The sequence below is a fragment of the Trachinotus anak genome, unplaced genomic scaffold, assembly GCF_046630095.1.
Source record: "Trachinotus anak isolate AG129_WGS33_773 ecotype Australia unplaced genomic scaffold, CSIRO_AGI_Tana_v1 ptg000025l, whole genome shotgun sequence".
Classification (NCBI taxonomy): Eukaryota; Metazoa; Chordata; class Actinopteri; order Carangiformes; family Carangidae; genus Trachinotus; species Trachinotus anak.
Genome location: NW_027273876.1, coordinates 16,871,995 through 16,899,077, shown reverse-complemented (window position 1 = coordinate 16,899,077; position 27,083 = coordinate 16,871,995). Strand labels below are relative to the sequence as shown.

The following is a 27,083-nucleotide window of genomic DNA, read 5'->3' as shown; positions in this document are numbered from 1 at the left end:
ACAAAAATGAAATTTCTCCTCAAGGAAGAGATTAAGGAAATCAAACCATCAAACATAGAGCAGAAGTACACAAGGACACAATAAAGAACCAGATAAGATGAGTTGATTTAGGTAAAGGAGACATACACGAACTTGAGTATGGAGGTCATGAGACACGTTCTGTATATATAATTCACAGTGCAGTAAATTGAAAGCCACACCATACTGATTTACATCCTGCTGACACTTTGATGTTACTCTTGATTCTACTTTGTAAAGTTCATCAAGTGCACATGCGGCCTGTAGAGGGTCAACGTTTTGCCGCATTTTTGTTTAATAGCTGCTCAATTTAAAATATGAACTGTATAGACAATGTAATTAAGACTTTTACTCCTTTTAAGCCATTTGAATTTTGGAACCAAAGCATCACTGGATAGCTCATTTATATTTAGATTTTATTGTAAACTGTCATTGAAAAGTTCCACGTACCCAATAGTTTCCTTTTCCACTGCATAATTATAGCAAGTGACTGCCTTAAAGAATTACACTCATTTAGCCTGGTTTCAGTGAGGACTTTTAAAGCCCTCTGCTGTTTGACAATGTTCTACATTAGAAAGATGGGGTAGAGTTGAATGCTGTGTTGTGAATGCTGAAACATCTCATTCACACCAATCTTGCCCTCTAGGAGTAAGCAACATCAGTCTGGCTGTCAGTTGGACCATCACTTCAATCCAGTCTGAAATATCACAGCCATTATAAGGTATACTGCCATGCATAGGGCAGCTTAAGCCCTGGATGTTTTCTCAAAAGTTAAGTTTACAGTTTAACTTCAAATTGGCATTTTCCCTCAGTCTCTCTGCCTGGACTGGCAAATCAACAGTTACTGGGGAAATATAGCCACCTATAGGTCGCCCACATCAAGCCGAGCCTTAGGGCTTGAGGGAAACCATGTGAGGGTTTCATTTTAAGCCTGATGGTTTCAATTTTGGCCCCTTAATTTCGGGGTAAGCTCTTGCCATAAACTTATTTTTTCTTTTGAGGAACACACACATTCATTGTCCCCACAGGATGAATCCCACTGATTTTGGTGAGGCTCTCACTTCTTCAGTTAAATATCTCTATATTGGGGGTGTCCCGGTAGTCGAGTGGTTAGGGCGTCTACCATATGAGCGCAAGACGCTCTTAGCAGGCAGTCGCCGGTTCGACTCCCGACCCACTCGACTCTTTCCTGCATGTCATTCCCCTCTCTCTACCCCCTTTCCTGTCAGTCTCCACTGCACTATAATAAAGCCCCCCCCCAAAAAAAAATCCCAACCAAATGTCGCTCCCTCCCATTTCCCCTCCCCTGCTGGTCAGAGTCTCCTTATCATACTCCTTTGTCTACCCTCCCCGTCTCCGCTCCCCTGCTGACCAGAGCCTTGATCATACTACCTGAGTGTCAAGCCTTTGTCCTTTTGTTTCTTTGTCTCTGACCTTGTCTGGGAGCCATCCCTGCCCCCCTACTGAGTTCACCCTCCTGTAAGACAGTTACCTGTTGCTCATGACTAACCAATACACATCCACTATACGATCCATTCATGAACTGTCTGTGACCACACCTGGGGACAGTGTATATCTGTTCCCTGGCCCTGCATTCTAGAGCAGTTCCTGATACCAGACCCACTCTGTGTCGGTAGGCTCACCATGACCTGGAACTCCAATAAACTTACACCACCACAGCAAACTTGGAACTAGACTCTGAGTTTTCTTTTCCTCAACAAATGGTGCCGTGACCCGGATGGCAACATACTTCCAAGGAGACTCCTTCTTCCAGACCAAAGACACGCCATTGAATTGAGAATTCTAAATTGACAAAAAAAAAAAAGGTAAGGGGCTTTCTGAGAACCCATTTATTGTTGCTGTGTGCTGTTGGAAAGTCTGAAGTTGGAATCCCAAAGAAGTTGACGCCATCCGTGATTTTGAGTAAGTTTGCTGTGTGGTTGTGAGTAGGAGTGATGATAGGGTAACCGTGTCTGTACGAGTAACTTGATTGTAAGCTTGTTTGCCTTGCATGATAGAATCTGTCTGCTCTTAAGAAGGTCAAAATATTCCAGGTAGCTGAACCTGTGATTGTGTTTGGACGTGGTCCTAAGTGTTTGGAACACTTTGAGTTTAGTCCAGAGAGGGACTATTGAAACTAAAGCTGTGGGGCTGATTTGTTCGCCCATTTTGTGTTAACTGACCTGTGGATTCTGAGCAGAGCTTTGAGTGAAAGTGAGTGTGAGCGATAGCAAGCGGTTTTAAGTTTTTTTTGAAGAAAGATCTTACAGACAGACAATGGGAGGTTGTTTCAGTGGAAGGTCAGAGAGAGAGCTGACTGGTTCTGCAAAATACATGTTTGACAATTATGGTGGAGACAGTTTAAAATTTGTGTTGACATGGGCCGAGATAACTGTTGATGATGGCCACCTAAAATTCCCCCAGAATGGCACTTTTGACCAAACCAGGTTAAAGAATTTGAGAGACAGACTGAGTTGTCGTAGAGACAGGAATAAGCATTTTGCCTCCCTCAGACTTTGGCGAGATGAAAGCAGACGCCATCATGCTGAATCTCAAATAGCTGCCCTCACTGACCAAAATAAAAAGTTATTGGCCCAATTAGAAGAATGCAAAGCTAACACAACACAGAGTAAAAGTAAAACAGATTTCCAGGTAGATGAGCCACCGACCAGAGTTACAAAAGTGGAAAGTCTTTACCCTTTAAAAAGCTTAAAAGACTGCAGTGCTGCTGATGACGATGATGATGATTGGATTTTGGAGTACAGAAGGTGTGAAACAACTAGCCAGGACAATGCAGAGGGATCGACTACAATGAGAAAAGGGGGAAGACAGAAGAAAGCAGCTCCAACAACGCTTGCCCCGCTCATTACCATGGGAAAAGACATTGTCTATAAGCCTTGGAACCGGCGGGAGCTCAAGGAAATTGTGGGAGATTTCCCAAAAGATGTCAGGAAAAACAAGCAGAAGTGGTTAGATGAATGGGATTCAGTATGTGCCATATACAGTCCTCACTTGCCTGACCTCGTGCAACTGTTAAAATTGATTTTGCCAGCTGACGTGAAACAAAAGGTGATGGATGCTTGTAAAATTCCCCGTGACCCCGCTGAGTTTGCAAAAATTCCACCAGAACAAGCACAAACATTTTACAGCTCAATAGCTGCAACAGTTGAGAAGGAGGTAGTGCAGCAGATCGACTTTACTTCTCTCAACAAAATCCGACAAGGGAAGAATGAGAACCCTCGAGAACTGTGTGAAAGATTACAGGTGATGGCAAAGGAGAACTGTGGCCTGTCCCAAAGCCAAATTGATGGACTTCCACCTGGGTACTTGCAAAACGTGTTTGTAAACAGCCTTCAGCCAAAGATCAAGGCTAAAGTTCAATTAACTGTTGGTTGGACAGGGAAAACAATGTATGAACTTATGGAGATAGCTCAACGTCACTGGGATAATTGTGAACAGAAAGACTGTGAAATGCAGGAAATGCTAATGTTGGCTCAAGTGTCACACTATACAGGTGGAGCAAACAGAGGAGGTGACAGATTCAGGAGACCCTTCAGACGAAGGAAGTGGAATCGAAGGCCAGAGCCAAGAAATCCAGACCGCAAAGGCAACTGTTTCTGTTGTGGTGAGACAGACCATTGGGTAAAAGATTGCCCTGCCATGACATCCAACCAGGAGATTGGGTGTGCATCAGAGAGTTCCGACGGAAGAACGCCCTCAAACCTTGCTGGTCCAAACCACATCACGTCCTGCTGACCACTAACACAGCTGTCAAGTGTGAAGGTCGTCCTACTTGGATCCACGCATCCCACTGCAAGAGGACACCGCCACCACCATGCAGCAGAAACCAGCAAGGTCCTTCCTCCTCCAGTGGACCCTCCTCCTCATCGTCGTCGGCATAGACACACTCTCACAAGAAATGACTGCCATCAGAATGATGTCGCTACAGAATTGTGCGGCACTGGACTATCTATTGGCCTCACAAGGAGGAACATGTGCCATTGTTGGAACTGAATGTTGCACGTTCATACCTGATCATAATGCTACCATCCAAGAAATAACCAATCACATGATAAACATTGCCAAGACTTTACATCATCCTGTTGACACCAGTTTGTTTGATTGGCTTAAAGGGAAATTGGGATCTTTGGGCTACTTAATCTTTGAATTTACTTTACTTGGATTTGGTGCATTGCTCATTTTCAGCCTTTTAATTACCTGCATCAAATCCGTTTGCAAGTCACTGGTTACTAAAACAACTGCTACAATCATGTATTCAGATACAATCACAACTGAATCTAACCCGCAACTAGAAGATGAAATTTCTGACTTTTTGTATAAAATTGACATCGATTTTGATTGAGTAAGCATGAAAACTGACTTTGTTTTATCTTTTTACTTTTACTTGATTAACCCTGACCTTATCTTTTATTACTTAAGTTTGATATTGCTTTACGTTTACCTTTTGTTCGATTAGCTTTATGTCTATCTTTTGTTATTGGAAAAAAAAAAAGGGTGGATTGAAGAAGAAAATCTACATATGCAACATACATTTTCTTGGAAGGGACATTTGCCATTGTCTGGGGCAATCCCAACCAAATGTCATTTCCCCCTCTCTACCCCCTTTCCTGTCAGTCTCCACTGCACTATAATAAAGCCCCCCCCCCCCCAAAAAAAAAAATTATATATATATATATTTACTAGATGGATTGGCACCAAAGTTTGGTGGCAATGCCAATGAATAAGAAAATCTACATATGCAACATACATTTTCTTGGAAGGGACATTTGCCATTACACGTCTGGGGCAATCCCAACCAAATGTCGCTCCCTCCCATTTCCCCTCCCCTGCTGGTCAGAGTCTCCTTATCATACTCCTTTGTCTACCCTCCCCGTCTCCGCTCCCCTGCTGACCAGAGCCTTGATCATACTACCTGAGTGTCAAGCCTTTGTCCTTTTGTTTCTTTGTCTCTGACCTTGTCTGGGAGCCATTCCTGCCCCCCTACTGAGTTCACCCTCCTGTAAGACAGTTACCTGTTGCTCATGACTAACCAATACACATCCACTATACGATCCATTCATGAACTGTCTGTGACCACACCTGGGGACAGTGTATATCTGTTCCCTGGCCCTGCATTCTAGAGCAGTTCCTGATACCAGACCCACTCTGTGTCGGTAGGCTCACCATGACCTGGAACTCCAATAAACTTACACCACCACAGCAAACTTGGAACTAGACTCTGAGTTTTCTTTTCCTCAACACCAACGTTAACTCTTGCTTGTATTTCTACCACCATCACTGCTCAGAAGGCATATTCTAATCTTTTGTAGTGTAAATGCAACAATGGCTGAAGCTCTTGCAAAGCCTGCTGAGTAAACAGCTGTTAATGCTATTTTTTTGCTACACATCAATCGCGAAACTTATGAGTAGCTCCTTTAATAGTGTCCAGAGGATGAATCATAACAAGTTGAATCTGCTGACCTTTCATGAGGCACCATTATCACAATGTTAGCATTTAGTACAAAGCACCACAGTGCTAGCCTCACAGAGCTGCTTGCATGGGTGCAGACTGATAGTAAATGTCATGAAAATTATAACAATATATACAAGTATTACAGGTACTGTGACAAGATGCTTGCTATTGTTCATTTATTGGCCGTTTAAACCTGGTCTGGTAATTAATGTTACTTATTAAAATGTTGTTATGGTAGTGTGTTCGTAGTGCATTCGTAGTGCAAATAGTACTGTCTGAGGTTGAATTGAAAACAATGTATTTACACTGCAAATGCATGGCGAACATTTGCTGAAATGACTTGAAATGCTTCTGTAGTATTTAAATCCCTGTATTATTACTTTTCATGATCCTCAACAACTTTTGGCCTTTCACCACATAAAACAAATACACATGACCCACCATCATAATCTAGATATGCAGAGTGGTGAGGTTCAACCCAAGATTGTTTTTCCCTGTTTAGAATGATTTGTGTAATTAATTATCAGATGTGGCAGATTTATTTGTACACCATTGACCTAATAAATGAGTACAGTAGAAAAGATTTGTCCCATCTCATTTTTCAGTTTGAGAACCGCTGGTCTATTGCTCTACATGGTTTTAGCAACACTAAAATCTTTCTAACCATGGGAACTAAAAACTTTGGAATAAATGTGATTTACAACGCAGGATACTGAAAAAACAAATTAAAATTTTTCCCAAACTACATGAAAAGGAAGGAAACCAGAGTGCTTATTGTAGTGTAGTGTAGTAGTACATTATATTCTTGATGTGTGTCAGCTACAGTTGTCCAGTTCCATAGGAGCCAGTGTATTCCTGTCTGTTAATTACAGAAGATGGCCCTCCTCCCTCTGTGGCTTGCTAACACAGAGCAGTGTGGGTCAGAGTGGTCAAGCATCCCACAGGGGAAAAACAAACAGTGGATTTGCACAACCTCGCGCTCTGTGTGTGAGAAGCTGATTTATTGAGACCCTCGACAGCGGTTACTGTAATGTGTTATCCTGGTGTGGTTAGCCTGATGTGAGTTCATTGCCGTCTTGTCATCGGTCAGTGCACAAAGCCAAGACACAATGTTTTCATATATCTGGATCAGTCTTCAGATTGTTAAAGAAAACAGGCTTTTGAGAAACTAAAAAACTAGCATTTCAGAGAATGATCTTTATCTTTTCTTTACGTCTGCTGGTGATGCAGCCTCAAGAATAACTTGCACTCAGTGTCATCTGAACTAGAAATTGGCACAGAATTTGATAGTTTTGGTGAAATCTTTGGTTCTCACAGTGCATTGATGTGATGTTGCTGCACTTCCCAGAGGTCAGCAAACAGCCTTAGGATGTCATGTTGAGAATTTCAGTTTTTCTTATTTTCTTTGTCACAGCTCATGATAATCACTCTCTTTTCATTCACTGTTGTAGCATCTGGAAATGTCAAATTCATAATTTCTTGCACACTAGAAGAGCCAAGTACAAAGTATTATGCACAGAACATGTGAACGTATGTTTTGAAAGCAGTTCTAACCAATACTGGCATGTTTACAAAGGGACAGGTGACTGTGCAATGTGAATGCTGTCATATTATGTGAATAGTGTAATAGCAATTTTCAGCTCATCATTTTAGATTCACAGCCCAAAACTTGACTGTTTTGGTTGAGTCTCACCTCTCTTGTCAGTGCCAATCAAGCAACAGCAGGCTAAAGTTTTCAGTGAAAAAGCTCTGCAAAACCCACTGTACATCCATGGTAAAGTGCTAAGTTAACGACTAGCTAGAGGTTATAGTGGACTGTTTAAAATCTAAAGTGACAAGAGATATTTTACTTGAGACTTGGTGGAGACCAAAACAGAGCTAAAAGAAGAGTCAATATTGGGCTTACATTTGTCAGGAAGCCTGAAACACAACTCCAAATGAAAGCTAATGAACTTCATGAAGTGATGTCAATGTTTGAAGTTTGTTGCACTGCCCCCAAGTGGCAATGCCATAAAAATAAACTAAATCAGGTTTAAGTTACAGCAAGCAACACATAGTTATTTACCTGACAATGTGACAGATGATGGAGGGGAAGATGAAATCCCTGTTTTGACTGAATCCACACCAAAATGTAATCCCAAATTTTGTGATTTGAATTTTTTATGTAATATCAGATTTTCCACATAAAGGTCTGTTTACAGGTGTAGGGAGTATAAGCTTTTGGCTCCAGAGGTAATTGAGGAAAATCTGACACATTGCTTCAAGTGATGTCACTTGAGTCAGCATCTGTCGAGGCTGAAGGCTACAAGTTTGAACAAGAAGGAAATCAGGGGTTGTGAAGTGTAGCCTGCTGCTCATCTCTGATTGTAGGTAACAGGAAGAAAGGAAGAAAAATACAGGAAACTGGTTCGACTGCATCAATTTTGAGTCTTTTTGATGCTTTTCTTGGCTAGATGATGATCATATGAAATCTGAAGTCCCAGTTCATGGCAACGTTATAAAGAAAGCACAAAGAGCTCAAGTAGTCAGACAGAAGGCAGACAGATAGCAGGGCTCAGTGGCTGATCAAAAGGATCGTCAGTTTGATCAGTTTATGGTTCGAGAGCAGGACATCAAGAATGATGAAGTACTGTAACAGGTTAACCTAACAGCATGACACACAGTGCAGTGAAACCAGTGCGCACACACACACACACACACACACACACACACACACACACACACACACAGTGTACTTTAAATGCATAGACATAACACATACACACCTCGTAGTGGTAGTCCATGCAAGTGAGGTCTCTCCAGCATTTGTCCCCTCTGATTTTAATGAGTCCCTGGAAAAGACAAAATAATGATAATATAATAAACTTTATTTATATAGCATTTTCTTGACAATGAACAAAGTGCTTTACAAAAAAAAATAAAACAAAAACAAAAGTAACTTGTGGTCAGAGAAATTAAAAACGAAATTATTTAAATCAAAAAACATATTTGCATCTGTTGAAGGCTTGCGCTGCCTTTTAACTTTACAGCAGGAACCACTTTGTGTTGTAAATCATGTAAAATAAGCAACCATCAACAGTCCATTAGAAAATCTGATCAAAACTACATATCCAGCTGAAACAGTCCAAAAGGAATAAAACATGATTTACCCTTATCCAGGTGCATACATGAATGACATACATTCAGGGCATGAAAGCATGAAAATTCTCAATGAAGGATTTATTTCCAATGCGAAGAGAGATATGTGTTGTTTACCAGAAAAGACAGCATATTAGCTCTTAATGATAAAATCATACTACTTCACCCTATATCCATAGTAATGTAGTTAGTCTATAAATATATAAAAGCTCTGTCTGTAAGTCATCAAACAGAGAAACACAACCTTTCAAACAAAATAATGGATGGAGGGAAAGCGTTACGCGAAGAGCAATGGAAAAAAAAAAGAAAAAAAAAATTGTGAAATGACCCAATTCCCAGTTATGCTACTGCACTGTTAGCCAAGACAGAAAGGAAAAAGTTGGCAGGGTCATTTGAAGATAACGATTAGTAAACCACACAGATACCCAGAATAAAAAATGAACAGATTAAATAAATCCAGGGGGAAATTAACTAATAGAGGTGCAGTGTGGTGCCAACTGTGCAGCTCTGAATTAAAAAGTAGACTTGTTGTAATAAGCTTATAATACTAAAATACAAAAGTGCATGGTTCTAGGTCGTTTTTTGGTGAATTTTTACTGTATATCTGTTGTTAGACAGTTAATGAAGTGGGTACATCTTAATGTACCCACTTCTCCATTAAAAAGTTTCTAAAGTCATGTTTTTGTTGAGTAATTTTTATTGGATAATTACATGTAGATTGATGGGTAAAAATAGCAATTAAAAAAAAAAAAGTTTTTTAATCAAAAAAAGATTCACTTGAATTCAAGGAACTTCCAATTTGTTGGAGATATTTAATAGTTAATTTGTTAGTGTAAGAATTACATAAATAAATGTAATGAAATAATAGGATACAGGGCTGCAAGTAATGATATATCTTATTTTCTTGATTAATCGATTGGTCTAAGAAAGAAAAATCAGAGAATGCTGGAACGTGTGTGTGGGATGGCATATACAGGCCTTTTTGGAGACGACCGCTGTGCTTTGAGCTAAATGCTAATACTGTGATACAGTGATAATGCGAACATGTTGATCTTTAGCGGGTATCATTTTTACAGCATCCACCAACTTAGTTTAGGGTGTTAGCATGTTAACACGCTAAACAAGTTCCTATTGATATGCGATGATGTAGTCACCATGGCACAGCGCCCGAGCTGTGCACTGGCGCTTCAAACACAAATCCATTTCGGTCACCTGTGCATTACAAAGTGGAGAGTCACGCTTCAAGACTAAATCTGATCTAATCCAATTTGTTTTGTCTGAACACATCATTAGCTGTTCTGATCGTCAGTAAGAGCTCACAGATGTGTGGCTCTCTCTCATGCATACAACTGGCAATGAGCACTAATGAATCTAAATATACAGGTTGTTAGGACCTGAATAGGAGCATTCATCCTAAGAATAAAACTATGCCACAGAAAAATAGATTGATAGAATAATAGCATAGATATTAAAGGTTGTCAATACTGATAGCAGGTGATCCAACTGACAGTAATTACTGTCTAATGTCTTTAAAGTTCAGCATACGAGGCAGGTTATCGAAAGTTCACACACAAACCAAATTAAAGGCATTTCAAATTAGCTCCCAAAAATTCTCAGAGAGGATTTTCCCATCTTGAAAGAGAAAATAAAACTCAATCAGGATCAAAAACAGAGAAATGTGTTCTCAGCTACCTGCCTGTTTTTCACCAAATAAACCAAAATAAGTTCAAAATGTGCTTCCCAAGACATGAGACTGTCAATAATGACACATTAGCCCGTCATGTGGTTGGCATGGAATGTGGAATAAATCAGCCGCTAACCTCCCTAACCAGATTTAGAAAAAGACAGGACATTTCATACTGATAATGAGCTTGGCTGTTGGCTGCAGCTGCTGGCTATTGAGATGATGCGGCTAAAGATGTTGCTGATAATCTAATTCAATCATGAGATCCTGAAATGTCATCAATTAAAATCTGATATTTAGAGCTCTGAGATAAACAGACCAGTCTACCAATTGTCCAGAGCCCTGGGGAAAGAATACCTGTGTGAAATTACCAGGTTTCCCTGAGGAACTCCACTAGCACCACAAGATTAAACAGAGAGAGTTTTAACAGATATATTTCTACACAATTATCTTAAGGCACACATACATTTATAAGTGTACACAGTAGTTAGAAAGTTGTAATTTTTGGACAAGTTTCAACTCCTTTAAAATAAATAAATCATAAAAAAAAAATATTTTCACATTAAATTCATCATCAAAAAAAGGCCATAAAAATTTGACATGTGACACCAAAAGGTTTTAACTGTTCTTAATAAAGAAATGTTTCCCTTCCAAATCAACTGAGGTGGAAAACACAAGTCCTGTGTGCCAGGTACACTGAGACTTTTGATGAAAAGGCATATGACATGAGGTAAACCCCATCATTTCGAATGCGAGAGATCCCAATAAAACAAGACAGCAACAGCAACCATGATAGCAGCACTACCAAGGTGTCCTTTATACAAGTGGTCTTGAATTCACTCCTTTGACAGGTTAGGGCTTTTTTTCCAGTATTTTTTCCCACAAAAATACTGTAAGTCAAATAAGCATTTCTTGGGATATCTAAGAATCTACTTTTTAATTGTATGTAAATGGATAGTTTGGTGTCCTTTGCAGCTGACCACACTTTCTAATAATACTAAAAAGATAAGTTTACCAGTTTCAAATTTGGCCTATGGCCAAACATGTAATTCAGCATAACCAACTACGGCTTCACTTTTCAGACCTGGAGTCTACCTCCATTTTAATATACAGTCTATTGTTAGCTTCTACTGACTGAGACATGATTTCAGCTGAAAGATACCTCTCGAACAGGCTTACCAGTATAATATTGTAACTGTTAGCACATAAAGGTACATATTTTCTGAGAGAGGAGACTGTGCTGACCACAGTGATTCAAAATATTTGTCTGTGGTGCCAAAAATGTGACATGGACAGCAATTTTATAAATGCCTCAGATTAGCACAAAAAAAAAAAACCTTTATAAAGTGGCTTTTTGCCAGACTGTTCTTGTAATCTCTTAGTTTAAAGAGAGGAATAGCTGATTTTTCCCTTGCAGTCAGAGCCACAGATTAGCAGACACTGACAGTTGACGGTGACAAAAAAATGGGATCTGGCTTACAACATTTATGCACCTCAAAATCTGTAATATTCCACATAGTCATCATTGTAGTCAAGTTGAGAACACCCCTCCCAGCTGCACAACAACAAATAATCAAGTCACATGGCACGCTCAATGCTTGAATCACAGTAAACACGCAAAACTCCACACCTAGCGTAGCATTTTAAACCGAGTGTTTCATAGACATTTTCCCGCTAGCAGTGAAATGAATCATCCAATTCACAATCCCTATGCCATGTAGCACTTGAACTGGAAGCTAAACATTAGCAGAGAACAAGAGAAATTAGCCATTTTTTGTATCCCCACAAGACGGGTGCAACGGTAAACTCATTCTGTGACAAAGATTTAAATATCACGAACCCCTTATTACTTGGCTACATGATTAAACTAAACGGTTTTTCCTTCTCAAAAAAAAAAAAAAAAAAAGTGATAATACACTCACAGTGGTTAGCCTACATGCTAACAAAAGAATGAATGATAATACACTCACTGTGGTTAGCTTACTTGCTAACAAAACAGTGGAACTATTGTCAAAAGGTGTGGTTTTCCATTTATGATCGTGCAAGGCTAACAGTTGCCCCCTGCTTCCAATTTTTATGCTGAGCTAAGATAATGCTAACCACATCCTGGACCTAGCTCTGTATTTGATGAGCACATTCAATTAATATTGTATTATTTCCTAAAATGTTTCTTTAAGGCAGGCGTTCTTCTCCTGGCAGCAGCAAATGCTATCAGAAAACTGCCAACAAGTAAAGATGGGTGACCAGTCCAGGTAGAAAAGTTAGGACAGGTTTAAAAGAAAAACGCCATAAATATTTTGTTTGGACCTTAATTGTTTGGAAACTACTAGAAAGAGCTGATTTGACTGAGAAGCCACTTGCCTTGAAAGTGATTAAGAGCCACAGTGAAATGGTCAAATGGTGAAAGGCTGGCAAGACCAAACCATTCATTTACAGGGCTGTGACTGAACTGAAGTCTACAGTAACCTCAACAGGATTTATTTACAAGGAAAAGGAGAGATAAAAACACTGTAAGGCTGCCAATCAATCGGCAACAGGGACAGCTTTTTTGATCTGCCTTTATGTGAACATGGCTAACTGTACTTCAGAGTATTCAGTGTTTAAGATCCACTAAAATCAGGTCAATTTGTAGTGTATCGCCTGATTACCGTCACAATCAGCCACTGCTGTAAACAAGCTGCTGCAGCTCACATTAAAAAGCATCCGGGCATCTTAATGTCCAACCAAAATGTGTTACATTAAACAAGCTATGCGAGCGGGGACACCAATAAAGGTAATTAATATGTCAACATTCTTGGTTGGCTTAACATATGGCCATCTGACATTTCCTTTTATTTTTGGAGATCTTCCAAGTTCAGTACAGATGTGTGGGACTTGAAAGAAAAGCCAGTAATAAGACCAAGTGTGGTACAGTCCAGAACACCAGTCTAACACAGAAGTAATATAAGAAGGGAGCTTCCCAGTAAGAGCCGTGTAAATAAACTATCACATCTCTCTGATAGAAAGGACCACCAGCTGTTCCATACAGGATGCAATGATGAGTACTGTAAGCTTGTTTGTAAGAAATTCTTGGTGGGACTGTCCATATGATATTTGAATCTAAGTTTGTTGACTATCCAAATACCAAGGTATAGATATTCTGTCACACTCTCAATAATAGACCCTTTTATCATGGAAACATGAAAGTTTCAGCAACCAATACCTCTGGCTCTAGGGAACAACATGAACTTGGTTTCAGGTGCATTCAGTACAAGTTTAAGATCTTCAAGTGCAAGCTTAAGAGTTAAAGGAATGATGTAGATTTTGTGCAAAGCAATATAGGCCTAGTATAAATAAAATTTGCAAATGATTTGACATAAGTGGTTGATGATTTGTAGGTAGTTATATTGTTTATATTGTTCCCAAATCCATTGTAACCATGTAATAAGTAACAGTAACAGTAACGGTGTAACGCCTTGGGACATTTTTTATATTCATGCGGCAGAAATACAACTTATTTCATAGGACTGAGGGGTCCTTTGGATTGTCCTCACAGGCAGGAACTCTGTCACCGTTAAGTTAAACAGCTGTGACCAGGGCAGGTCAATCACTGAGGCATTGTGCTTTAGTTAAAAGTATACTGAAAAACTATATGGGACAGCAAATATTTTCTTTATCGATTAATAAGGTGATTATATAATGTTTGGTAGATAAAATAGAGGAAAGTTGCATTTTCCTAGAGCCCAAGTTGAATAAAACATTCTATAACCAAAAAATATTCAATTTACTGTAATGCAAGACAAGAAACTCTCCACATATCAGGGACTAGACAGAAAAGTTAGTTCTTCTCAGTTGTGAACCTTTCAGTGATCTAGAGCTGAGGTGCTATCCCTGTGTTGCAGCTCTTTTCACGCTCTTAATAGGAAAAAGCCCACTGGGTTTGTGGTAACTGCAGTGATTGGCAGATAAAACCCAGCCGGTGGTCTGAAATTCACCATGGAAACTGTCAAACAACCAGACATGTTGTTTAGCCGACCATATATTTGGGTTGGATTTCCAAATACTGGCAGGGTTTTATAGCACAGCTCAGCTCCAAAAGTAATGGTCTAAAATCAGGAGGACAAACACTGGAATATCCCAGGGAATTATGCTGTTGAGAAATGGTTTCATTTCTTCACACTGGCTTGCTGAGTGTATTCAGGTATGTGTGTGTGTATGTACTGAACATGCCTTTCTGCTTGAATTTACAGAATTTGCTTCGTTGTAGACAGAAATATCCATGTCTGTGCAGGGTCTCCCCACAGGAAATGTATTAGTCAAGGTGTTGCTGGCAGTAACAGGGTTTTAGGAAGGGGAGAGCCCCTAAGTAAATTACATTTCATTAGTTTTTATTGTGTTTGACAAGTTCAATAACCGCTACGAGAAGTTTGAGAGAGAAAAAGATAGTATAAAATGATTGGTTTGCAAAATCAAGAAGGAAAAGTTTATTAAATAATAACATCATTTTAAAATATTGGCTAATAGAAGCTATGAAGCATATTTCCTTGTTGTCAAAACATTGCTTGATGTTATTTTTGTCTCACTCATTTTTGTGTTTTATTATCAGTTGTGCTCTTTAGTTTAAGGGGTCAACACACTGACTCTATTGAGTGCCACAGGGATGATGTATTTTCGCAGGCCAACCCGGATGTCAGCATCACCCTGCTTCCCTCGACCAAAAGCCAATTAGCATTTGCACATGGGCGTTTTGAATTACTGCAGAAAATAAGCCCTGTGACAAACAAAAGTTCCTGATACTTTTTGTTGACACGTTTTATTTGGTACGATAATCTTCACAAATGAATATCACTTTTGCGATTTTGAAGCCTAAATACAATCTCTAGAAGTAAAAAGATAATGTTGGGCTATAAACAAACTAAACCACGGTCACATGACTTCACTGTCACCACGACTAAACTTCCAATTTGTAGTTTGATTGCAAAAACGTGAGTATAAACACAACAAGGCTGTAAAGGTGGACTGGTGAGTAGATTGGTTTTCATATATGGCGTGATGACGTTTAACGTCCCCGACAACCTCTGTAGCCTCATTTAGCCACTTGTTTAGGGGATGTAGAAACTTAAAGAAATGAGAACTGGGGTATTTACTGATGTATCTTATGTTGCAGAATAAAATGTGAAAACCCATAGACTTCAGGATGAGGGAACCTGAAGTGCTCAAATGTTAACTAATTTCCAGGCTTTAGCACTCATTCCTGCAGCAGTCTATTGATTTGCAGGAAACACTGTATATATTTGTAAAATGTTTTACTCACAGCTCCTAGCATGATGCGGACAATGAGCCATCTGAAGGTCCAGATGCAAATGAGTGAGGGGGGGCAGCGGCGGGGAACCTGGGACAGAGTCCAAACTGGACACAGGAAAATGGCCAGAAAGCCCGTCTCCAACAGCTGGCTCTCCCAACCTGGACAAATCATCACAATAGCAATTGTTAAGGTCTTTTCTTATCTAAGAGTCAATGAGCTACAGAAGAACAAACAATGCTTAATTCAAGAGGCCACACTCAGGGTATAACAAAAGGACAGTCTGTGGTGCTTTAGAGGAAAACCAAGCGGTCAGAAGATGAACAGATCCACTATAAACTGGTTGAGTAGCTATCTCTGGACTCACAGCTCTCTCAGCTTTGCTTGTTGTGGTCATATAAAAAAAATAAAAATAATAATAATATATATATATATATATGTATTATCATTTTGTCATTTTTACACAGTGGCTTTGCTTGATGGTAATTAAGACATGTTAGCCAGCAGTGTTCCTGCTGCTTACTTACTAAATTATTATAAACATATGTTGAGAATGGCCTTTGTTTAGCAAATTAGCAGGTATTAGGTCATGAACCAAAGTGCTGGACAAACTGAGAGTTGATGACGGCATTACCTGAAAAGTCAGTGGGATAACCAAAATAAATACAATTCATCCTGAGGTAGATATGAATATCTGAACCAAATTCATGGCACTCCATCCAATAGCTGTGAAGATATTTTAGTGTCAAACAAAGTGGTGACCCGACTGACCCACAAACCAGCACTGCTATTCCTAGAACCACGTCGCTAGCATGACTAAAACCAAATCCAATATAATTTGATTATATTCAAGTTTACCTTACTAAATGCAATCATATAGCTTTGAATGTTTAAAAAGAGGTTCAAGTGAGTGAACAGTGTCTGCCACTAATGACACAAACAGCACAAACCCCTGGCTTCTAGGTCTGCAGTCTAGACTTGAGAACAATTGGAGGAGCTCAGTCTGCAGACTTAAAGTTGCACTGTCAGCCATAGGGTGATAATAGGTCCAAAAGAAAAGAGGGACTGAGGGAGAAAGACAGTGTGAGTGAGAGAAAAAGAAAAAAAAATGTTTTTAAAAACGAGAAATAGAAGCCGCGGTTCCTAACCACAGACATCAGCCTGGCGTCTCTGACTACAAAGTGTCATTAACCAGTCAGAGAGCTGCCACTGACCTCGCCACTCATCTGGGCCCGAGCCCTACATGTAGCCTCCTATTTATACTTTCTTATTCCTTTCCTCTCTGTCCTCCTTCTCTACTGTTACATTCATGACGGTTTACTGGGTTCACCAAATTAGGAGGTAATGTACTGCACATCAATAAAATTTAATTCTGTCAGTGACTGAGTTTTAATCCAATAACTGGCTGTAAACAGTTTGGGAAACAATCATGAGAAAGCTGGTGGCGAGATCCAGAAGAAAAAGCATAAAAGCAGATTTATGTGCAGTGATTACACTGTATTATGGTTATGATCCATGACTCTACAACTGCATGCTTACCAAGGATAAAACTATTTGAGACTTTTTTTTATTCTTTGGGATCAATTCCCGACAGAATTTCAACCTGCCTTGAATTAAATAAAAGGATTGGATAAACTAAAAATGGGAACGCAATTTGTCACGAGTGTCCTCACAACTACAGTAACACCAGCACACGCGTGTGTGTTGACATTACAGAATCCAGAATCTACACTATGACACATTATATGACACATGTTCAGATTCAGGATCAGGTCTTACACAGACCACAACTGGAGACAGAAACTAGTAGCATACACAGCTTTGAGAAAGACAACAGTCTGCAGCCAGAGAAAGGACTCTGAGGTCGACCAGAGACCACAAGCAAGCACTGAGTTTGCTAAACCTCCAGCTTCCGCAGGTTGTGAGGCAGAACATGAGTACCAGCTCCGGTTATTTGTCACCTTGCTGGCGGTCAAAGTGTTGACCGAATGTCATGCTCTCCAGGAGCAGTGGGTCACCCACACCAACAGCCTGGTATGCCACATGATGGTGGGTCTCACTGACACAGAAGGCGTCACTCCAGATATGAAATAAGGTCTGCAAGGCTGCATTGTTTGAGCTACAGAGGAAATTCAGCACAATCCCACAGCAGGCTGACCGTGAGCTCCAGCCACATTTCCATTCAACTGTCACGCTGACATTTTTGATGTGAATTATAACACACAAACTGTCATCTGACGAAGCTACGTGAGTAAACAGTGTCGCAAAACGGTCAGTTACATTGCCGAAGTTCAACGGCACTCATAACAGACAATTCAAATAAAAATGTTTGAATCTACATGAGATTTAATACTGAAAACAACACATGTACACTACTCACTAGCCGGCTCTGTGGTCACTCTCAGATAGTCTGAGAATCACTTAATTTAAAATATAATTTAACAAATTTACTCATGGACCACAAGGGGTCGCTTGCGGACCACTGGTGGTCCACGGACCACTCTTTAAGAAAGGCTGATCTAAAGTATCTAAATGCATGCATCAGATGTGTCAGAAGAAGTCAGAGTATATACAAGCGAAGTTTAAAGGAATTTATCACATCAGTTTCACTATGAACAAACTAAAAGGAGTCCAAACCAGAATGTTTCACATTAATGTTTTGCCTCTTATCCACTTCTTCTATTTGACAAGGAGAGTCGAAGGAATCATTCCTGAAAACTGTGTGAGTCACTGGGTGAGGATCATGAAGTTCACTTACCGAAGGAGTACCTGAGAGAAAGGAAAGAAAACAAACAGGACACGATATGAGAGTTCTGATTCATTAAATCTAATGATAATTTTCTTTATTGTTATTATTATTATTATTATTATTATAATCATCATCCTCTGTAATGACTGTCATTACTGAATAATCCGATGATTATTTTTTCCAAAGTAATGGATTCATTATTTTGCGTGTTTTGTTTTTTTTTTTAATTTTGCTCCAAATACAAACGTATATAAACTTATAGAGTTGTTATTGGACCAGTCCTCTCAAGAATGTTTCCATTGTATTTATGGCAGTGAAAGAAGCAAAGCAAAGCTCTTACGAGTGTCTGGTAGAAACAAACATTTAAATGCATAAACTGCAGCAGTAGAATAAAGATTTAACTAAATTTGACAAAACTGGAGATTGTTTTCTTCACTGAAAGCTGCTCAGCCTCCTGGGGACACTAAAACAAGCCCATCCAGCAGACACAGAGAAACATCAGCATTCATTTGCAGATGTGTTTCTCTGTTTTGGTCTCTACCAACTTCTAAGAAAAAAAATCCGTCTCTTCAGCTGCCAATTGCTCCAAAGACCTAAAGATCACTGAAGAGTCAGGTGATAATTCAGTTGTACGTGAGCCAACATGTGTGTCTATCCCAAACTTACCACAGCTGCCCCACGTTGACCAGCGAGTGGTAAAGCAGCCACAGCGTCACCATGATCACCATATTGGCCATTCCTGTCACCAGCACAAACGCCGACAGAGCCATCCCCACCAGCGCGATGCCGTCCAAGTTGGCATCCATGTCGCCCCAGTCCAAGAACCAGAGGATGGACGGTGTGTACGCCAAGGCAGCCATGCCTATCTTTCCCCCGACATAGCGCTTGACGCTGTTGAGGTAGTTCTTGCAGGGCATCAGCCCGTGTTCACCAATCAGCTGCTTGTTCTGGTTGTAAGCAACGCTGAATGCCACAACTACAGAGAAAGAGGCAAAGCATTATATGATGGTAACGCAAACAAACACAATTCAGTGCTCTGTCACTGAATGTACATTCTTTATAGTCTAAATTTTGGGTTCAATTGAAAGTGCTATAAAGATGAATCTTGTATCTTTGTTAACCTCATTTTGAAAGGTCTTTTGCATCAGCAAGAATTTTAAATTAACAGGAGCCCCAATATGAAATAACATATCAGATCTCAAGAATTGTTCATTCATAAAAATTACACAAAGTGAGAGTTGTGTTCACAATCCAGTCAGTTGTTTGATATGGGCACAGGACTTTGACAAGTGCGTGTGTGGTCACTTCTTGTAACTGTGAAATCAACACCAAGGTCTGAAGAGCAATACATGCAGTGGCCCGAGAGCTCAACCTGCTCGCAGCGGGTGTCTGTATTTGGCAGTGTTGCATTTACAGCACATGTGTTGCCAAACTGATGAAGATGTTTTCTGAATTTACTTGTGTTTTGTCAGTTTCTGTTTGCACGTGTTTCCTCGCTGCAGTGCGCCGAGCTCTCAGGGCCACCTGACAAACATCCAGACTGTTTCAGCCCACACACCTGCGCTCATGTGGTTTGGGTTGTGGCTGGAAAAACCGAGACCCAGAAACCGACCAGCTCCTACACTAAAACAGCACTCAGGTTCGTGCGCGTCACTTGGTTTGTGATGATTTGATGAAACACAGCTTTATTCAGGAAAACACACTGCGTGAGGACAATCACTGAAATATCAAATGCATTTTCCACGGGAGACAGAACCGCGGCTTGTTTCCACACCTGTTTCTGCTTATAGTGCAAAGTATTTTTTAGGATGAACAGTTCCGCACACTTACAGTAAATAAAGGCGACGGAGCGCAGGAGCACGATCCGGCTGAGCCAGTAAGTCCCGGTGTGTAGTGACTCGGGTCTCTTTCCGGTCTCTGTGTCTTTGCTGGTGTCTGCTCCATGTTCTCTACAACTGTCAGCGGCGTCTGTCTCTGTCTTTCTGCTGTCGACACGTCTTTTCCTCACAGTGCTCTCTGAACTGCTTGCCGCCATGTTCACCGAGCTGACGGTCATGTGACTAAACATACGCGGAAGTGAAATCTTCGTCGGTATTTATAACAATAATAATAATAATAATAATAATAATAATAATAATAATATTAATAACAATATAATAATAATGATGATAATAATAATAATAATTATTATTATTATTATTATATTGTTGTTGTTGTTGTTGCTGTTTTTTGTTGTTGTTTTTATATTTATTTTGTCTTTATTTATTTTTAAATTTTTACATTATGTAAAAATAAATAATGTAAAAATATTTATTTTTACATTATGTAAGCGCGAAAGAGAAATGCAGTGTTTTTGTTGCAGTATTAAAAACGTTTTATGCACTGGTTAACGCGAAACTCGCTAAAAATAATTGCCCATTAAAAATATTCTATTATATTATATTATATTATATTATATTATATTATATTATATTATATTATTAACATTTCTCATGCATGAATGTGTAAGCAGCATTTTAATGTTGTAATTGCTCATGATTGATCTAACCTGAAGCACATATTTATATTGCTGCGCACTGTAATGGATAACGATAGCCTATATGTATTTTATAAGCTCATCTTTTGCGAATTAAATATCAAATTTGTTATTGGCGTCAGATAAATGTACATTTGCAGCACAAATGCAAATCCTCAAGTTGTTTTCATTATTTCTGCCTTGAAATATGGACAAATCAAATCCAGCCTAAAATAACTAAGTAAAATAACTTTTACTTAGCAGACAAGGCTACTATCCAAAACATCCTAAAATTTTAAAGTTGAAAAAAAAATATGATAGTGACTACCAACAATTCTCTGCCTCCTCCTACTACTTCTTGCCCAAATAGGCGGAACTCTGCCATTAAAACTTTGCAAAAGCCAATAAGATGGGAGGGGTGGAGTGATGCAAGTGCTAAAGAGATTTAAAGAGCTAAAAAAGAAAATAGATGCTCGTCAAACTCGGTCTTGCTGTGGAAGAGGATGCGGAAAGCAATGGCAAGTTCACGACAAGAAATGTGGGATTTTACTTGACTCCGTGGTCGAACAGAGTTCCTACAAAGCTGTGCGCTTTTACGCACTTGGAGAAGTCTACAGGAATTTGCGCGACGGGAAACTATTCTTGCACCTTTTAACAGGGCAAACATGACAGACGAGACCAAGTCATTGACGGAGCATCCATGCAGTCCAGCAGACAGCGACAGCTCTATATCCCCGCATGTTTCGGATTCAGAGTCTCTGGTTTCTCCAGCAGGATCGGACGCACAAGGGACTGCGTCCGGAAATACGCACAAGGTGGAGAACAGTACCGAGGATAAGCGCTTCCCATCCTGCATTCGCGACGCTGTGTCACAGGTGCTGAAAGGTTACGACTGGTCGCTGGTACCGGTCCCCAGTCAAGGGGAGAGAGGGCTGAAAATCAAACCCCATGTTAAACGGCCAATGAACGCGTTCATGGTTTGGGCGCAGGCAGCGCGCAGGAAGCTGGCGGATCAGTATCCTCATCTGCACAACGCTGAGCTCAGTAAGACGCTGGGTAAACTTTGGCGGTGAGTACTGGGACTCAAATAGTCTCAACTGCAGCCAATGAGCAGTTAGTAACCTGCTGCAAGAAACTTAATTTGAAGATCACCACAGTTTGTCTTTACAAGCCAAAATCTTTCTCCGCAATGAATTCCATTCCAAAAAGAGACTGTCATGTGACAGCTCTTAAAAGAGTATTACTTAAGTTATTATGCACAAAAGTAGATCAAGTAATTTGCAGAGATGTGTCACAAGTAAAAATGTTGGTTGGAAAATACTTTCTCCTGTGTAGGTCTAATACAAAACATTAATAAAAGACCAAATGAAGGACAAATAACTCTATAGCTTACCGGTGGTTCACTAGTGGCTCCACAACTTGTCAGTTGTATTCAGTTTCCTTGCATACTTTACAAAAAACAGAGTAACTGCAATATGAAAACATTCCATCTGAAGTACAAAATCCGCATTGAAAATGTCACTTATGTAAAATTAAGTATTAGATAAAGTATTTTGTAGTAATAAGCCCATTATAAGCAAAATGCATCAAAAGTAAAGAAAACAGCAGAAAATAACTGCTGAGCGAGTGGTATACTATTATGGCCGGTCAAGGTGGAGCTACTTTGAACTATTTCAGCTACTGTTGGGTGGTTTATAACTGTGCATCATATTAACTAGTAACTATAACTGTCAGATAAATGTAGTGGAGTAAAAAGTGTATTTCCTTCTGAAATGTGGTGGAGTAGAAGTAAATGGTAATAATCCAGTGACTCCCCCCTCTCCTCCTCAGGCTTCTCTCTGAAACAGAGAAGCGACCTTTTGTCGAGGAGGCAGAGAGGCTGAGGCTGCAGCACAAGAAGGACTACCCAGACTACAAGTACCAGCCTCGCAGACGCAAGAGCACCAAAGTGGGTCAAGGGGACTGTGGACCAGGACCCGTCCAGCAGCAGCATCAGCAGAGCTTGTATAAGACAGAACCGGTTGTGGCCAGGCTGGATGGATCAGGGGATGTACACCATCATTACCACCCAGACAGGACAGGTGAAACACTGATCACATCCAGATCCTCTACTTTAATACACTTTTCATTAGGACATGCATTGCACTTTACTGCTTTCTTTGTTTTGGTTTCCAGGTCAGTCTAATGGACCCCCAACACCTCCCACTACCCCTAAAACTGACCCCCACATAGGGAGCAAACATGATGCCCACCGGCTTGTGGATGGTAGCACCGGCTCTGCTCCTCATCCCAGCCGTCAGAACATTGACTTCAGCAACGTGGACATCACCGAGCTCAGCACTGATGTCATCAGCACCATCGATGGATTTGACGTCCATGAGTTCGACCAGTACCTTCCTCCCAACAACCACAGCTCGGCTGTTCTAACCCCTCCAGATACCAGCCAGGCACATAACAACCCCCCTGGATCATTCATCCTACCCAGCATCCACTCTCACTCCCACAACATTCCCACTTGGACACCCAAAACTTCTGATGGGTCTTCCACTGGAATGCCACAATCTTCTTCGTGTCGTGACACCCATGGGCCCCACGAGGACACCAGCCACAGACCTCAGATTAAAACTGAGCAGATGAGCCCAGGTCACTACAGCAGCTCCTCCTCCTCCACTCCTCCGCCACCACAACCAGAGTACACCTCCCTCAGCTCAGGTGCCTGCCCTTACCCCAGCTCCTCCACATCTTCCTCCAACCAATCTGACCACAGTGACCTTCAGAGCTCCACTTTCTACAGCACCTTCTCTGGGTACCCTGCCAGTCTGTATCAATACCCGTACTTCCACTCCTCCAGAAGGCCCTACGCCACATCGCTTATCAACAGCCTGGCCTTGGCACCACCTCCGCACAGTCCTCCCTCTGGCTGGGAGCAACCTATCTACAAAACACTCACCAGGCCTTGAGGAAGAGGATACAATAAAGTTAGTCATATAGACAAAAACTATTCATAGTGTGTGGAGAGTGAAGGAGCACAAAGATAATCTTTACAGATTTGCTGACATTTTGTCAGTAAGGGTTATTTGCAAAGGTTCAGACCAGTTAGAATTTCAGAAGGACAGTGGTAGCAGCTCTTAGCCAAATGGCTCATATTATGTATCAATGTACTATTACATTTGTTCATTTTCATGGAAAAAAATTTTAAGAACAAAGACTCAGTGTTTTGTCTCTTTACTGAGCAAAAAGGTCTGTGAAATGCCATTTAAACCCTTACGGTAGACTAAAATGTTCCATTAAAAACTCCACACTAATGAAATTTTGGTGTGTGAGTAGCTCATATATACGACAGGGTGTTGCAGAATTAATAGCAGTTTTTCCACACCGAATCTGGCTGAGTAACAGTTTCCTCACCTTGACCTTCATATTGGTGGGATTCAGAAGGTATTTCCTCTTTTTTTTATAAACAGCAGATATGTGAAGGTTCTGCATTATTCACTAAGGGTTATTTAGCCAGTAAGAAAACTTTTGAACTCCAGGGACAGAGAGATTGTGTCTCTGTCTTCTTTTTAAAGAAGGGTATCAGTGAGAAATCACCAAACCAAGCAGTACGAATAACAACGTTTGTGTCTCTCAAAGCAATGCTTCCTGATTATTGTATGCTAAATATAAAGCTACAGCCAGCAGGCAGTTAGCTTAGCCTCGCATCAAGACTTTATGCAGTGGCAAACAGCTAGCTAGATAGTGCTGGATTATTTCTTGGTTGAGACCAGTTTTTTGTGAGTCTTGTGATACCCTCCTGTAAAATCACGACCTGTTCTCATGTTTTTGTACATATTAAAAAAAATGAACACACATATTTTAAAGTGAGATTTAGAGATGCTGGGCGGCAAACTTTTTATACTTCTCGAGCCATGGTAGCTGTTTCCAGTCTTAACGTTAGCCATGTCCTGGCCGCACAAGTCTGAGAGTGGTATTGATTTTCTCATCTATATCTTGCAAATAGGAAATGTTATTGTAAACGTTATCATCTTGCAGTTCTTATGTGATTAAGTGCTCTGCTATGTGTGTATCCAGAAGAAAGGCTATCAAATGTCATATAATTATCAAATGTCATTTAGTTTAACTATCCCAGTGAATTCACAATACATTTTCTTTCTCATACATTTAAGGTTCCCTTAGGTGCAGGGTCCAAAGGGTCAAAGTCACAACAATAGACACAGTAGATTCAAACCCGATTTCACTGAGGTATTTTCTCCTCTGGCTGGACTTTTTACTCTTACTGTTGACCCTCACTGCTGCTTCATTTTCAGCTTGTTTCCAGTCCAACAGCTGTTCCTGCTGGCTTTCCTGGGAGGGGATTAGCTAATTTCACAGTCACAGCTCTGGTTGGATTATTGACTGCAGGTCCTGATGGACAGGACAGCTGGACTGGGTTTTCCAGAGGCACTGTTCATCTTATTGATCAAGTCTGACTTTAATGTGTTCTTAAGCTAAGGAAGTGTTTAGTAGGCTCCATAAAAACAACCAAAAATTAAAATTAAGGTTATTTTTATAATATTCAGGCCAATTACTGAAGCAGCAGTTTTACCATAACTAAATGTTTGCTGCATGTGCCAGTGCCTCACTGACCATATTATCTTCAGGACAAACATGGTGGCTGCTGAGCCAAGGTCCCACCCGCTTTTAAATGCTTCCTGTGCGGGTTCAATCTGGCTGCTGCAGCTCAGTGGCTCACTGTCCTCACAGTTTACCATGACAACCTGGTTGCCAACGACAACACAGCAGCCAGACAGAAGCAACATTGATTTACCCATAATTCCGTAAGGCCCTGGAGCCAGCATGTGTATGTGGAAGTTTGTGTAAAAGTGGCGAGATCATCAGGTGACATTTACACCAGCAGCCCTTCAGTCCATAGTATGTCCTGCTGTGAGTGTGCAACTCTACACGTCTTTGGTCTCCTGTTGCAGTGACTGATGAGCGCCATCTACTGTAATGTAGAACAAGTGAACAGCCTTACAAGTAGGAAAGGTGCTGCATACTCATAATGACCATCTGCAGATAGTTCCATAACAAAATAATGAAGTCTGAAGAACACCTATGAAAGATGTTAGCTCATTGATTATGACAATGAAGAGCAATGTGTTTATTTGGGTTGAAATCTGGTGAATGTGAAAGCCATAGCGTATGATTCACATCAGGTGACCCTTTATGCCTTGTTTAGAACACTCTTATTATTATTATTCTTATTTTTCTTCCTTTAAAAGTATAGTTCATGTTCATCATCATTTTGGGAATTATGCCCATTCACTTTCTTGCTGCCAGCTAGATGAAAAGATTATTACCATTCTAATGTCTGTGCATCATTGTAGGTATCAAGCTAGAGCTACAAGGCAATTAGCCTAGCTTAGCATAAAGACTGGAAGGAGGGTTAAGTTAAAACACTGTGCCTACCAATGCCTCTAAGGCTCAATAATTATCACATATCTAGGTTTTTCCCCATGGTGTCAGTCTCTATGCAACGTTGAGCTATTTGCCTCCTCGCTCAAACTCTAGACTCAGAGTACGCCCATTTTACACATCAAAGACTGTTTATAGGTCTCGGATACAACTACAACATAAGTGTAAACTATAAATCCTTTTGTGTCTCCAGAGAGAGCTGCATGAAGTTTGATAAATAGCCTCAAGTGATGTCACTTGAGTCAGCATCAGATCGTACTGATCACTTGAGTCAGCAAAAGAATACAAGTTCGAAAATGTAAAAAAAAAAAAAACTGGAGCTGTCACATTAGAAAGAAGTAATCTTACCAGACCTCTGTGGCCCGCTCCTCATCTCTGCTTAAGGGCTGGCTCAAGGATACATTAGCTGCTACTAGCATGACACACTCAAATCTTTGACCAAACTGTCAGTGGTCAAGTTACATTATTGGTAATGTAGGCAGCAGGTTTCATAAAGAGGAGGAATGCAAGAAATAATAATAAAAAAGATGATATCTATGGTTGTTCCATAGATTTTTTGATCATTATTTTAAACTGTTCACATTGAGTCTGACAGTGTTATAGGAGTATGATGCTAAATCACAGCTCTAATGCACAGACATGGAGGTGGTATCAACTTCTCATCTACCCTTGGTCAAGAAAGTGAGTTGTGTGTTCTCAAAATGTCAAACTATTCCTTTAATTTGTTTGCATTATTATAATTCAGTGTAAGATCTTAAAACTCTGATTCAGGTG

At 40.3% G+C, this 27,083-nt stretch overlaps 2 protein-coding genes across 2 annotated transcripts in view; one reads left to right on the top strand and one right to left on the bottom strand.

Annotated features, from left to right (window-relative positions):
* Window positions 1-20,417, bottom strand: part of lmf1 (lipase maturation factor 1) — a 30,501-nt gene extending 10,084 nt beyond the window's left edge. Inside the window, exons 1-5 of the mRNA XM_071462276.1 lie at window positions 20,174-20,417; window positions 19,010-19,319; window positions 18,353-18,363; window positions 15,607-15,755; window positions 8,257-8,322 (exon numbers count right to left, since the gene is read on the bottom strand). Coding sequence (XP_071318377.1) covers window positions 8,257-8,322; window positions 15,607-15,755; window positions 18,353-18,363; window positions 19,010-19,319; window positions 20,174-20,411 — 774 coding nt within the window. The 5' untranslated portion in view covers window positions 20,412-20,417. The remainder of the gene's footprint in view (window positions 1-8,256; window positions 8,323-15,606; window positions 15,756-18,352; window positions 18,364-19,009; window positions 19,320-20,173) is intronic.
* A 485-nt stretch (window positions 20,418-20,902) lies between these two features.
* Window positions 20,903-25,338, top strand: LOC139608474 (transcription factor Sox-8-like). The gene is made up of 3 exons (XM_071462278.1): window positions 20,903-21,927; window positions 22,689-22,939; window positions 23,034-25,338. The coding sequence occupies exons 1-3, from the start codon at window positions 21,524-21,526 to the stop codon at window positions 23,816-23,818; spliced, it is 1,440 nt and encodes a 479-aa protein (XP_071318379.1). The 5' UTR covers window positions 20,903-21,523; the 3' UTR covers window positions 23,819-25,338.
* The last annotated feature ends 1,745 nt before the right edge of the window (window positions 25,339-27,083 follow it).

Excerpts from the sequence above, each read along its gene's own strand:
- LOC139608474 (XM_071462278.1), top strand. The coding sequence starts at position 21,524 with ATGACAGACGAGACCAAGTCATTGACGGAGCATCCATGCAGTCCAGCA. Across the intron at positions 21,928-22,688 it reads ACGCTGGGTAAACTTTGGCG|GCTTCTCTCTGAAACAGAGA; the intron begins GTGAGTACTGGG and ends TCTCCTCCTCAG. Across the intron at positions 22,940-23,033 it reads TTACCACCCAGACAGGACAG|GTCAGTCTAATGGACCCCCA; the intron begins GTGAAACACTGA and ends TTTGGTTTCCAG.